Here is a 13,961-nt window from a genome sequence, read left to right as displayed (position 1 = left end):
TTTTTTATTATCAAAATTCTATTTATCTCATTTTATTAAATATAGGAATGCATTTTGGGGCGGCATGGTGGTGTAGTGGTTAGCGCTGTCGCCTCACAGCAAGAAGGTCTGGGTTCGAGCCCCGTGGCCGGCGAGGGCCTTTCTGTGCGAAGTTTGCATGTTCTCCCCATGTCCGCGTGGGTTTCCCCCACAGTCCAAAGACATGCAGGTTAGGTTAACTGGTGACTCTAAATTGACCGTAGGTGTGAATGTGAGTGTGAATGGTTGTCTATGTGTCAGCCCTGTGATGACCTGGCGACTTGTCCAGGGTGTACCCCGCCTTTTGCCCGTAGTCAGCTGGGATAGGCTCCAGCTTGCCTGCGACCCTGTAGAACAGGATAAAGCGGCTAGAGATAATGAGATGAGATGAGGAATGCATTTTTGATAGCTATGTTGTCACTGCTATAGCAAGTTATGAGTGTTTGAAATATGCTATGTCAGTGGTTCTCAAACTTTTTTCACCAAGTACCACCTCAGAAAATACTTGGCTCTCCAAGTACCACCATAATGACCAACATTAAAATACAGTAGCGTAGTAGGTCTAAGTATTCATCAAAAACAAGGTGGAGGTTTTATTTAACAAGTATATTTAATATTGTTGGCCACTGTAACATTACGCACAGTACTTTGAACAGTAACACTGTGTTTAAATATAGGAAAATAAAACACTGTCCTTAAATAATGAATCAAAATTAATTGCACATAAAAGTGAAATAAACACTAAAATAAATATTAAAAGACAGTTCTTAAAGATTAAATGAAAATGTACTTAAAAGTTAAATAACTGTACTGTACTTAAATGTTAAGTAAAAAAAAGTACTGTACTTGATGTACTTGAAAAAATCAAAACAGCCTATGCATACGATAGCTGCAGTTCTTGCCGTTTCTTAACTCCAGTGACTGCTTTCTGAAACAGAAACACACACACACACACAGAGGAAGAACAATAAGATTAAGAATAAAACAAAAGTGAGGAAAAGCATTAAGAATAACAGCTTATAATGTTAAATATACACAGACTATTGACTGACTATTGATTGACAACTTACTGAGCTTAATGTGATGGGTGTGCATGCCTCTGTGAACACAGTCCTGCAACGTCTGGGTCTGTTCTTAATGTGCTCAATCAGTGTCTTTTTAACATCGTCAGCCATGTCGTTTATTCTCCTTGACACGGTGTCATTTGAAAGCGGCACCAAGTTTAACTCTCTGGCAGCTTTCTCTCCACACATGATACGTGTCATCTCTTTGGCTAATGGCAAACACAGCAGTTCCCCGATTGTGTGCGGCTTACCGGCTCTGGCGATCAGGAGGCTGGCACGATATGAAGCTTCCTGTGCTTTGGCTACAGGTGTACCATAGGACAGAATGGTGGACTTGGACTGCTTCAGTTCATCATGTTTTCGTAAAAAAAAAAAATCCATTGGTTTGTCCTTTAGTGCTGTGTGTTTGGTTGTAAGATGCCGTTTGAGATGCGATGGTTTCATGGACTCATTGCTCAGAATGTCCCCGCATACAACACACTGTGGCCTGGGCAGCTCCTCTGTCCCGCTCCAAATGAATTCCAGTTTTATGTATTTTTCGTCATACTTCCTCCTCACTGGTTTCCGCCGTTTGCTAGCAGTTCTGGGGCTGGTTTTGCCACTGTCGTTAGCATCCGCGCTCGGCTCACACACGTCCTCTTCAGTTCTCCCTCTCTCCTGATCCACGCTCCCATTCGCGGATTTAAGCCACGACAGTAATTTTGTCGTACTCGTCATAATTAGCAAAGCCACCTCCACCTTTTCCCATCATAGCCTAGTCTACCAGTGGCGGATAACCGTCTGTCAGCAGAACCGGCGGGAACACTACGTATGGCTACCCAGAAGCACTTGCAAACTTTTTAAAATTTTTAACTTAATTTGTATCTCCTTTCATTTTCTTGTCATCGGTTGATAAGATATTTTCATCCATTCGGATATTATGGATAGTATTTCACGTTTTATTTTATTTTTTAAATTTTATTTATATTTAATTAAGTGATTCTTTGGCGTACCACTAGAATGGAGCCCACGTACCACTAGTGGTACGCGTACCACGGTTTGAGAATCTCTGTGCTATGTAATATATCAGTCCATATGTCAAAGCAATGGCCATAAACAAGATTCACTGAGACCTGTGCGAGACATCGTAGGATGGAAGTAAAACATACATTGGAAATCAAAGTGATCAACCCTATGTCCAAAATCACTCACTCGTTCTCTACTCTCTAAATAGGGAATTACTATATAGAGGACTATAAAGTGAGCTCATTGGTAAAATGAAAAAACACTTTTGGACACTAGTCCGTCGCGCTGGTATTTATGTCATTACTGTTGCACAATTAAAACGTGCTAGAACAGGTGGCTGGTGGGTTTTCAAAATAATAAACACATGCATGTATTTTTGTGATAAATCCATATTATATTGAGCATATTTCCCACATTAAAAAATACAAAGTACCTGCATCTTTCAGTTCTTTTTAAATCAAGGCTGAATACTTTCTTCTTTGCCGCTGCCTTTTATTAAATCAAATTTGAGACTTTTAATTTGATTTCTTTCAGTGCGACCACAATGCATGATGGGATATATTGCTTTGGTTCGTGACCATCTTTGTACACCACTTTTTGTGATGCATTGTGGGATACTTTGAGTGCAATATATAGGGTGTAAATAATCCTCACTAAGGTTTTGGACAGCACTACAAAATGGTGTCCCCACTATATAGTGCCCTATTTAGTGAGTAGGGGGCGATTTTGGACACAGGGCAACATCTGCCAATGTTGTCAAAAGATGTGCGTGCCCTCTCTGATGTAATCAAGCCGGAAGTTTTGTTTGTTTTGATAGCAATCAGGAAAGTTTGAAAAAAGTAGGCAGTAATCGTCATTTAAACTCGTTTTTGTGCAATATTTCGTTTGGAAAACAGTTTTCAAAATGGCGGCATTGACACCTGGCTGACACTTCACGTTTCAAAGTCTCGCACAAGTCTCGTGAAGATCGCGCGGATAAGCGATGCCTGCCGTGGACCAAACGAACTATGTTCAACATGGCTAAAAACCGAATACGCCAATAAGTATAATATTTAATTGCAATTAGTTGCCAATACAAGTCATGATATAAGGTTATTAAAACTGAAAACGTAATTGAATAACATGTTAAGAAATAAAGCAAGTTTAAAAATGACTTCAGTTCCCCTTTAACACATATACACAGTTAAAAGAGTACGAATTCACGTCAAGTTTATGTGAATTCCAGTACATCAAGTAATAGAGGGAACTAAGAATGCAAATGAAGCAGCAAAACAGGTAGTTATTCATGATAGAGTCATTTTTAAACCAATAAGTAAAGCAAAAATTAACAAAACAATATGGAATGCAATGACTTAGAAATGGCTGCAGAGTTTCAGTAATCAGTGAACAAGGGATTTAGATCAGCTTAGTTCAGAAAAAAAGTCTTCTGATTGCATGTTGAAACCATCTGTTGTCAATGGTGGTTTAGTGTTCAAGGCTCTGTGAATCCCAGAACCCCAGAGTTCAAGCTTCAACACTGCCACTACCCTGTGCTCTGATCTTTCTAACAAGAATGGATAGAGAAGAATTTCACTTTACTATATATGACAAATAAAGGCTCTGGAAGGACTGGAGGTCCTTCATGGTTGCACCAGTGTTATCCACAATATAAGCTCACGTGTTGTGGTGGTGCAACAAGACAGAAATCCAGTCCACTTTGGCCTAATTGCGAGTTTAAATCATTCTTGAGGAGATCCAAATATCATTTCATATCGTCTGTCTGTCAGTGCATACACTAGCCTTTTGTGACTTAGTATACATTACCAGGCATCAGATTTTGGTATTAGGGTATCTTTTATGAATACGAGTGAATAAGCTCAATATTGGGCGGAAACGCGATACCAGTATCAGTATCAATACATCCCTAGTTTTCATCATTACCTTCCTTTTCGGGGTGGCACAGTGGTGTAGTGGTTAGCCCTGTCGCCTCACAGCAAGAAGGTCCGGGTTCGAGCCCCATGGCCGACGAGGGCCTTTCTGTGCGAAGTTTGCATGTTCTCCCTGTGTCCGCGTGGGTTTCCTCCAGGTGCTCCGGTTTCCCCCACAGTTAGGTTAACTGGTGACTCTAAATTGACCGTAGGTGTGAATGTGAGTGTGAATGGTTGTCTGTGTCTATGTGTCAGCCCTGTGATGACCTGGCGACTTGTCCAGGGTGTACCCCGCCTTTTGCCCGTAGTCAGCTGGGATAGGCTCCAGCTTGCCTGCGACCCTGTAGAACAGGATAAAGTGGCTAGAGATAATGAGATGAGATGAGACCTTCCTTTTCACTTTGCTCACTTAGCCACAATTTGTAATAAACCTCCTCTCCTATGGATCCTCATATGCGTCCTCATAAGTGCCTTGCTCAAGGGCCCAATACTACATTTCTGGCAGTCTTTTTATTTGGGCTCACAACCTTTTGGTCAGAATCTTAAAGATTAACAAAACCCCATAATAAACTCTTTTATGCTGACAAATAATATACATACAAGATATGTTTGAGTGTTCACTTGTACAGATTTTATTTTAAAAGGAAAACACTGTCCCTGGGTGCTGACATTTTACTCTCTCTGCGGTTCAGATATTGCGCTCTGAGTACAAATTACATGTGTCACGCATGATGTAGAAGCCCGGAGTTCGCAGCAGCCTCCAAACATGGCCGTCGTGGACTATAACTCCCACCAAGCACCACACTGCTCTTCCACTCCCAAATTCTGATTACTGCCGCACCTGTTCCTCATTGCTCTCAGTCAATACATACTGCTTAAGAATGTGCTCATTGAAAAGTATCGCTCAGTATGCAAGTACCTGAACATACCAAGCCTTGTTAATCCATGCTGATTTACACTGACCATTCTTCCATACATTCCTGACTTTGCTTACTGTCCTGCCTTTGACACTCTGATTGCCCCTGCTTGATTCCTTGCTTTCCCCTGACTACAATTTGGATTACAACTCTGATTTGTTTGCCAGTTTGCGACACATTCGCTCTCCCCTGCGATTGCATCCATAAGCTGTCTGCTAACCTGACAATGCGAGAGAATCTGAGATTGTGAAATCACTTACAAGACTTACCAAGCCTAGTGGATCTAGTGGATGTATCACTTCTAAATTGCTGTAAACAACCATGAAGATGATTATTTAAATAAAAATTTTCCTTGTATTTTATGTAACGTGTTTGTTTTTATTCAGTGAGAAATGTTATCTTTTTAGACAGCAAGAATCACGTTGCTATGACCACCACCATTGCATCTGTGTCAGTACTGTGCATGCATTATCTAGTCGAGTGGGATTTAAACTTCATAAAAGTGAAGTGTTCATTTGCGTATTTTGTTGCCAGTAAAAATCGCATGGTTACAGAACATTTCTGATTAGATTTTTAGAATTAGAAGCCTTTACACACACACGAACACAAAGGGGGAGGGGGGAGAGAAAGAGAGAGAGAGAGAGAGAGAGAGAGCACAGAGATGGATTTTTTTTAGAATTAGAAACCTTTATTTGATAGTTCCGTGTTACTAAGGTAAACAGTGTACTGTGTGCCGGTTACGTCACAGGCGGATACCCGGTTTCAGTGCAAATGGTTGCATCCAGGTAAGCCTACTTTTAGAAATATCATAACTATTAAAATGGATAAATTGTTGTTATAAAGTTTTATTTTTAATTTAAACATGTGTAGGGCACATCAGGGCACTTGCCGTGTTTGGTAAACCGTGGTTATTTTTGGGTTTTGTTTGACTTTAATCACTGAGCTTCCACCTCAGCTATGATGCACTACAGCATAGATTTTGTACATTTTAAGAATTATTCACAAGCTATCAAAATGGTATTTACAATCTTAGAATCAAACTAGCTGAAAACCTGAGTTATAACTGCATATCTCAATCCCGTACAGTAATAACATATAACATTTTGTATTTTGCCTTGAATATATCTTTTTTTAAAGTTTGAATGTGCACATAGTGGTTTTCACTTTGACACTTTATACTGTATTTTTCCTATATTTGTTCATTTAAACTTAATTTGAAATGCATTACTCAGAGCAGACACAAACAACTAATACCACCAAGATCACCAAGTCTGTTTGATATTTGATATTAACCAATTATAAGTAAAAATCCAGTAAGTCATTAAATGAAGCAGATGATTTAATTGGATTTTGAGTTATTAGCTTTCCCTATAGATCTTTAGGTCCTTGTTTTGTCTCAGGTGTATGCACAGCTAATTTATTCCTTCCAATGTGTACATGAAAGCCCTTTTTATGACTAAATGCTAATGGTTAGAAATACAAGAACAACATACTTGTTAATATTTAATGATATTTACACCATAAATTTTGATGCAACAAATATGGCATGCATGACTAATAGGCAATTTCATGTTATGTATAAAAAAATGTTATTGAATGGAATGTGGGAGCAACAGCTGTATTATTATTATTTTAATTGGGACGTATGAATTGGAAACAAAGGTGGACAATTTAATTTCACCATAGCCACCTAATATACTGGCCTAGACTTTGTCCATTATATAGGACATATAGGACCCACATTAAAAAAAACAAACAAACAAACAAAAAAAAACTGTTGTACCAGAACAACCATATAGTTTGTAGGGGTGTATCAATGCTGTTACTGTTCTGAAAGCTTCTCTATTATAATCTTTCTATTATCACTCTTTTAGTAAACTCACTACAACTTATTTGCTGATAAAGTTACACATAATGAGTAAGTGATGTCATCTAAAGGTGAAGGATTTGAAACGATTATTATAATGTAGTTTTGACTCTACCTCCATGGTTATCACTGCAGGTCATAGCAGTGCCATAAAACTAAGAATTGAATTTGAAAACAGGGCTTCCTCCCACAAAATTGCTAGTTGACCTCATTTTGTTTTAGCAGATTTTCAAAATGACAAAATCAGTTACATTGAATGGCCAAATAGCACATTTTTAAGCTGCAGAAAGATAAATTGCTGACAAGCATTTTATTTTTAGTTTATTATAAAATGTCTTATACAAAGGCAGCACAAACTTCAAACACTAGACTTTATTTATAAATATTGTGTGTGAATCAAATTTCTAGTGATTCTAGTGTCATTTCTAGTCTACACTCTTGGACTTCTCAGTCTGAACACAAGAACACTAATTTTTGTTAAGTGCTTTGCTGAGAGCACACCAGCAGTGCTGAGTATTCTATGCTACAAAGGTAGATTATTCATGTTACACTCAAATTGTCACATGGCTATGGAATTTTTTTTTCCTTTAGATCCCTTCTGCAACACCCAGAAGGTCTCAGGTGTACTGTATGCATGCATGCAGATGTTTTGGAAATTTCTGCTGTCTTATTATTATGATCATTATTAGAAACAATTTACTACTTTGCATAAAACATCATGAATCAAGGACAAATATTTTACAAAATGGTTTGAAAGCTAATGTGGTATAACACATGCTTTAATGCAGAAAAAAACCCCACACTGTCCATTTATTTGAATTCATTAATTATATTACTAAAGCAGCATCAGAACTACACAGTTAAAACCTTTACTGTTAAAATTCTATTTACATGCATTTTGAAGATTTTTAACAGTGCATTCCTTATCTCTTTGGTTCGGACACCATAGATAATTGGATTGATACATGCAGGGAAAAGTATATATGTGACACCCAGAAAGGTGTTAACATCAACTGGAATTGGAATATGAAGATTTCGTGAGAGAAAAGTAACACTTCCTATGAAATAAAAACACATCATGACAATTACATGAGTACTACAAGTATGAATTGCTTTTGATCTTTGCTCACCTGCTGCAGCCCTTAGTACTACATACAGAATTTTCACATAAGAGACAAAAATGACAGATATATCAATTCCCACAAAACAGATAATCACAGCAACCCCAACTGCTGCATTTTTTGCAGTAGAACTACAGGCCAGGCTAACAAGAGCCATGTGATCACAGTAACAATGATGGATAATATTTGACCCACAAAATGACAAAGATGCAGCCAAACCAACCAAAGTGCACATTATTGTTCCACTCCTGATCAATGTAAAAATCAGCAGTTTCACAAACATAGAGGGGTTCATAATTACTGTGTAACGAAGTGGATTACAGATTGCTACAGAACGATCCAGAGCCATTGCTAGAAGAATAGTAGACTCTACTGAGGAAAAGAAGTGAATGAAAAACATTTGTATTAAACACCCAACCAAAGTTATTTCATTTAAGTCAAAGAGAAAGCTCAGAAGCATTACTGGAACAATGGCAGTGGGTACAATGATGTCAACCACTGCTAAGGCAGACACAAGTATCCACATTGGACTGTGAAGTGTCTTTGTGTTTTTGATTACAAAAAGTATTAAAGAATTTCCAACAAGAACTAGAATGTAAGTAAGCACAAATGGGAGGAAAAGCAGGTGCCTGTATCCAAAAGTCTCTGGGAATCCAATAAAAATAAACTTTGTGTGTGTGAAGTTTGTTCCTTGGAATTCCTCAGTCATGGCACTGTAAATCAGACATACCGGTAATTTCAGCCAAAAATGTAGCCATTATTTTAGTTTCCAGATAACTCCAGTAACTAGAAAACACCTGAATATCTATGTATTCACTTTGCCAAGTACAACCTGATAATGCAAGTTATTTCTAATCTTTAAGATACTTTATTGTAGATAAACAACTGAAAGTGCTAATTTCAGTCAGTCTAATCATAGGAAATTGTTGAGTAAAACATAGGTACCTGCCTCAGGTTTTCTGATGCTTTGTCTTCTTCTTCAGCTTGGTCATTCATACAGAGAACACTGGCAACCAAATGAACTCTACAAATAACCATGTGAATATATACACTCAGTTGACCTTTTAGTCCCACAAGACTGAAAACCCCCAACAATAAACAGCAATAACTACCAGTATGGCTACATACATTCAGAGTATATGTACACATGCATGAAAAAGGCACATTACACTTTCAAGAACACTGTAAAAGTTAGTTACATTCCATTGTTAATTACACTCCACTGTTACACTCCACAGTTAAAAGTTAATTACACTCCACAGTTAAAAATTAATCACACTCCACAGTTAATTACACTTCATTGACCATTTTTTAACAGACCTATAATATATTCTTAAAATACAGTACTTTACTGCTAATTAACCATCCAAAGTATCTTAAGTAACTGTACCATGCTGTATTTTTGCATTTTTTGGGATAAGCAAAGCTGAACTGCACATGTGAAGCTGAAATGGTTTTCTCCATCAATCACCAACAAACTTAATAATTATTTGGTGTGTAGCAATTTTATTTAATCCACAAGTAATTTCAAATTATATCAATGATGTTTCCACTTTTTATTACTGAATATGTGCATGTCAATATGTGAAGGATTCAGCAGCTAACATTAGCTAGAAGTTTGATTGCAGCTAGCTAGCATTTCATATATTATTACCAATTAATCAGACAACACAGAGGGGCTCATTTTAATTTCCACATGTTTAATTCATAAATTGTTTCCAAGTCTATCAGTGATGTTTTAAGTTTATTTGCATTCCTGAATATGTGCAAGTCATGATAAGGAGGATTCAGCAGCTAGCTAGAATTTAATTATTGCCTATTAATAAGACAACACAAGGAGCTCATTTTAATTTCTACACATGAATCTAAGTTAATGTGTGGACAAATATTTTGCCAGTGAATTAATGAAGCATAATCATCCGGCATGTGTCAATTTGTGTACTTCTGTACTTACACTTGTTATTTTGAGTGCATAACTGCATTCACACTGACAAGTATGGCAATATGCAGCGCACTATGAGTACCTGGATGGTGCACTCAAAATGGTCAAAATGTTGAATGTGCAACACTGCACACTTGGCTAGTTGGAGAAGGACATGACATCAACATCGATGGTGACAATTTCCACACTGCATAGGAATTTCTGCATACAAGTGGGAAAAATTAGAAACCCATTAATTTTTAAGAGGTGAGGAAAAAAGTGACAATGGTCAAATGACACAGCCATCATCATTTCCAGCAAATGCACACCTTGCTGTGTTCGATTTGAGCCAACACTACCCTGTCAAAACTCATGCACTACATAAGTACATGGTGTGCATAGTGTACTATATGGAAGTGTACTAATGGAAGTAAATAAATTGAGATACAGTCTTGACTGTAAACCTTTTACATTCTTTGAATATCACTTCATTATTTGAAATAACATAAAAGAATTCAGTGCACACTGGTTATTGGGTGGTAATTTAGCAGTGCATATTTAAAATTTAAGGCAAGGTTATTTTCCCACAGAAGCTCATCTCATCTCATTATCTCTAGCCGCTTTATCCTTCTACAGGGTCGCAGGCAAGCTGGAGCCTATCCCAGCTGACTACGGGCGAAAGGCGGGGTACACCCTGGACAAGTCGCCAGGTCATCACAGGGCTGACACATAGACACAGACAACCATTCACACTCACATTCACACCTACGGTCAATTTAGAGTCACCAGTTAACCTAACCTGCATGTCTTTGGACTGTGGGGGAAACCGGAGCACCCGGAGGAAACCCACGCGGACACGGGGAGAACATGCAAACTCCACACAGAAAGGCCCTCGCCGGCCCCGGGGCTCAAACCCAGGACCTTCTTGCTGTGAGGCAACAGCGCTAACCACTACACCACCGTGCCGCCCCCCCACAGAAGCTGTGGATGTATTAGTTGAATTATTGAGTGTTCTGTGAGTGTTTTGTGCATCATTTCAATTGGGCTGTTCAATTGTATTTAGGCTAATTTTTGGCATGTTTCTCTGACATTATAGATGCACACAACTACACAGGACCACACTGGGACAGAGCTAACAGAACTAACTCACTCCCTTTCCATCACTCAATACTTGGACATCCACACTTGGACATCCAACCATGTGCCTTTTTAGAGCCCAAACATACAGTTCATATTTTGACAAGATGTATCATGTTATATTTTAAATTAAATCTGAACTGTTTTGACAGCATTATATTATACCACTGATATGTTGGACAATAGATTCAGTATATTCATACAGTATGTGACACTGTGGGAAACCGTGGTCTAATGGTTAGAGAAGCAGCTTTGGGACCAAACTGTCACTGGTTTGATTCCCTCAACCAGCAGGAATGGCTGAAGTGCCCTTGAGCAAGGCACCTAACCCCCAACTGCTCCCTAGGCTGCTCTGGGTGTGTTGTATGTTGCTCTGGTTTTGATGTAATTCTCACCTGTCTGTAACTGTTTGAAATGATTCAGTTTCTTCAACTGATCTGCGCTGTTCTTGCCACATGGATTAGTTTTCAAAACACTCTTTACATATTATATAGTGTTTCATTTATAGTAGTAGTTTATACAATGCCATAGTTGACCATGTCCATATTTCTGAACCTACTTTTATTGCACTATTTTTAGCAAAATTCAAAGGCATTCTGGGACAGAAAGTTCTGTCTTGTTTTTGTTAGTACCAGGTTAACATGCAATTTTTCTGCATGTTCAGTTTAAAAATTTATTTTAAAATAAAACAAAGTGCGATAAGAAGCTGTGGATATTTTTTTCTCTCACAATGTAATTACATGATCGAAAACGCAGTCATTTAGCTCTGTTCTTCACTGAAAATGATGGTTTGTGTTCTGTGCTTATGGACCCTTTTCACGTGACGTCACGACAAATGCGGCCGCCATTTTGGACATGTACTACCAGTAGTTTACCACAGCCAACATTGAGGAACGGCAGCAAAGAAAGTTTTTACTTTCAGCAAGACTTCCATCATGCCACTATATTGTTGTGCACCTGGATGTAGTAACCATCAACAAACAAGGCAAGGTTTATCATTTTATCAGATCCCGACGGAGAAGATGGATAGCGGCCATTAACAGATTGGCAGCCCTTGGCATACCAACGCTTGTGTAGTGACCACTTTGTTGGAGGTAAGACGAATAAAATTAGCCAGAAAAGGCATTACATTGCTGTTAACATTCTGTGGCGTCGAGTGTATAACCAAATAGGTTAAAATAACCCATTGTAATCTCTTTGTTCTTCTGTAGTAGCTATTGTTGACTAGCTAATGTCAACAACATAGTAGCTGGTATGTTACTGTAGCAATGTTTACGTTCAGTCATTTGGATGACTGTTAAAACCATTCAGTCTCAAGTTTTTCCTTTACTGTATTTACTAGTTTACTGTAATTATGATCCGGCAGCTATTTACACCGGATCCAGTGTAAATAGCTGCCGGAGCCAACGTCCGAGGTTCCGGAGCGCACTCCGGGTTGCTCCCCCTCAAATTAAGCAGCGCACTCTGGCTTGCTCCCGGAGTGCTCCGGCCGAGGTTCCGGAGTGTGCTCCGGCTTGCTCCCCCTCAAATTAAGCAGCGCGCTCTGGCTTGCTCCCCCTCAAATTAAGCAGCGTGCTCCGGCTTGCTCCGGAGCAAGCCGGAGCGCGCTGCTTAATTTGAGGGGGAGCAAGCCAGAGCGCGCTGCTTAATTTGAGGGGGAGCAAGCCGGAGCACACTCCGGAACCTCGGCCGGAGCACTCCTGGAGCAAGCCGGAGTGTGCTCCGGAACCTCGGACGGAGCACTCCTGGAGCAAGCCGGTGCGCGCTCCGGAACCTCGGATGGAGCACTCCTGGAGCAAACCGGAGCGCGCTCCGGAACCTTGGACGTTGGCGTGTATGTGTATGGCGATGGGTTTTTAACGACATAGGTATACAGATCATGTGGGCCGAAGTCAGGTAAAGACGAGGGCTTCGTGTACTTCCGTACGTCAGTGAACAATCCTGGTGGAAGCAGGTAAACATCGTTCTCTAAGCCTGCTAACCTCAATTTTTGCAAATACCTCTCCCTCTGCTCGCCCTGTAAATGCCCTACGTCACTGGATAGTGAAGGTGTTTTCTGCATCTCGCTCCTTTTTTTTATGTTTTTCGTTTGTCGCCTTCCTCGCATTCAAACTGATTCGAGCCGAAGTCCACTACATGTCCAAAATGGCGGTCGCGTTTACGAAGGTCACGTGACTGAAAAGGGTCTATAGCCAACTTTGGACAGATTTTGGGATGACTGACAACCAATAAGGTCTATTATAGCCTTTTTTCTTAACAAAAGTGTTTTTAATCATATGTGGTGTGAATATTCTTATGTGTATAACCTGCTAAGTCAGTATTAATTTGGGTTAAAAAAAATTAAAAAAGGTTTATTAAAATGTATGTTAAAAAAACCCCAAAAACCCAAAATGTACCATACATTTAAAAAGCCAACTATAAGATACTGTAAAAGAAAAAAAAAATACAATGTATTTTTCAATTAACTGTAAAATACTATGAAAATACTTGAAAAAACAAGTTTCTTTCTGCATCTAACAGTAGGTTTATAATAATTTTAGATGGCCTTGGGAGTACTAATGCATTAGCTAATTAATTGTGTTTCAGTGGCAAATTATTAGACTTTTTTTAAATAAAGATGACAAGTCATAGCTTGGGTGAATATGTAGTTAAGTATATCAACTATCTAACTATTGTCTACTTTTAATCTGTCCATGAATTAATTCATATAATCCATTCATCAGTCATGTTGTGTTATAAGAGATGTTTTGTTCTCATAAATGTAGTGTAGCTTCTTGTCAATGTTAAACTGGAAAGCTAAAGTGCCTTGCTCAAACTGACATACTCCCATGACAATATGTACTCCAGATACTGTATTTGTTCCAGCCAGGCCTCACATACAAGTTCACTAATTAATCATTACCAACTTTGCCTCATTTCACTAATGAGTACTGAGCCTTAACAATGTCATGCATAGTTAAAACAACTCCTGTAGCGGTGATGGCCCTAATTAAATCTGGTATGT

The 13,961-nt window shown here is 38.8% G+C and overlaps 1 protein-coding gene across 1 annotated transcript; it reads right to left on the bottom strand.

The window, feature by feature from the left end:
- Nucleotides 1-7,630: 7,630 nt before the first annotated feature.
- On the bottom strand, nucleotides 7,631-8,608 carry or55e1 (odorant receptor, family 55, subfamily E, member 1). Its single transcript, XM_060898103.1, has one exon. The coding sequence runs from the start codon at nucleotides 8,606-8,608 to the stop codon at nucleotides 7,631-7,633; it is 978 nt and encodes a 325-aa protein (XP_060754086.1).
- Between the last annotated feature and the right edge of the window lie 5,353 nt (nucleotides 8,609-13,961).

Source organism: Neoarius graeffei, chromosome 17, assembly GCF_027579695.1.
Source record: "Neoarius graeffei isolate fNeoGra1 chromosome 17, fNeoGra1.pri, whole genome shotgun sequence".
Lineage (NCBI taxonomy): Eukaryota > Metazoa > Chordata > Actinopteri > Siluriformes > Ariidae > Neoarius > Neoarius graeffei.
Note: the sequence above shows the minus strand (reverse complement) of the source record. Positions and strands in the feature narration are given on the sequence as shown.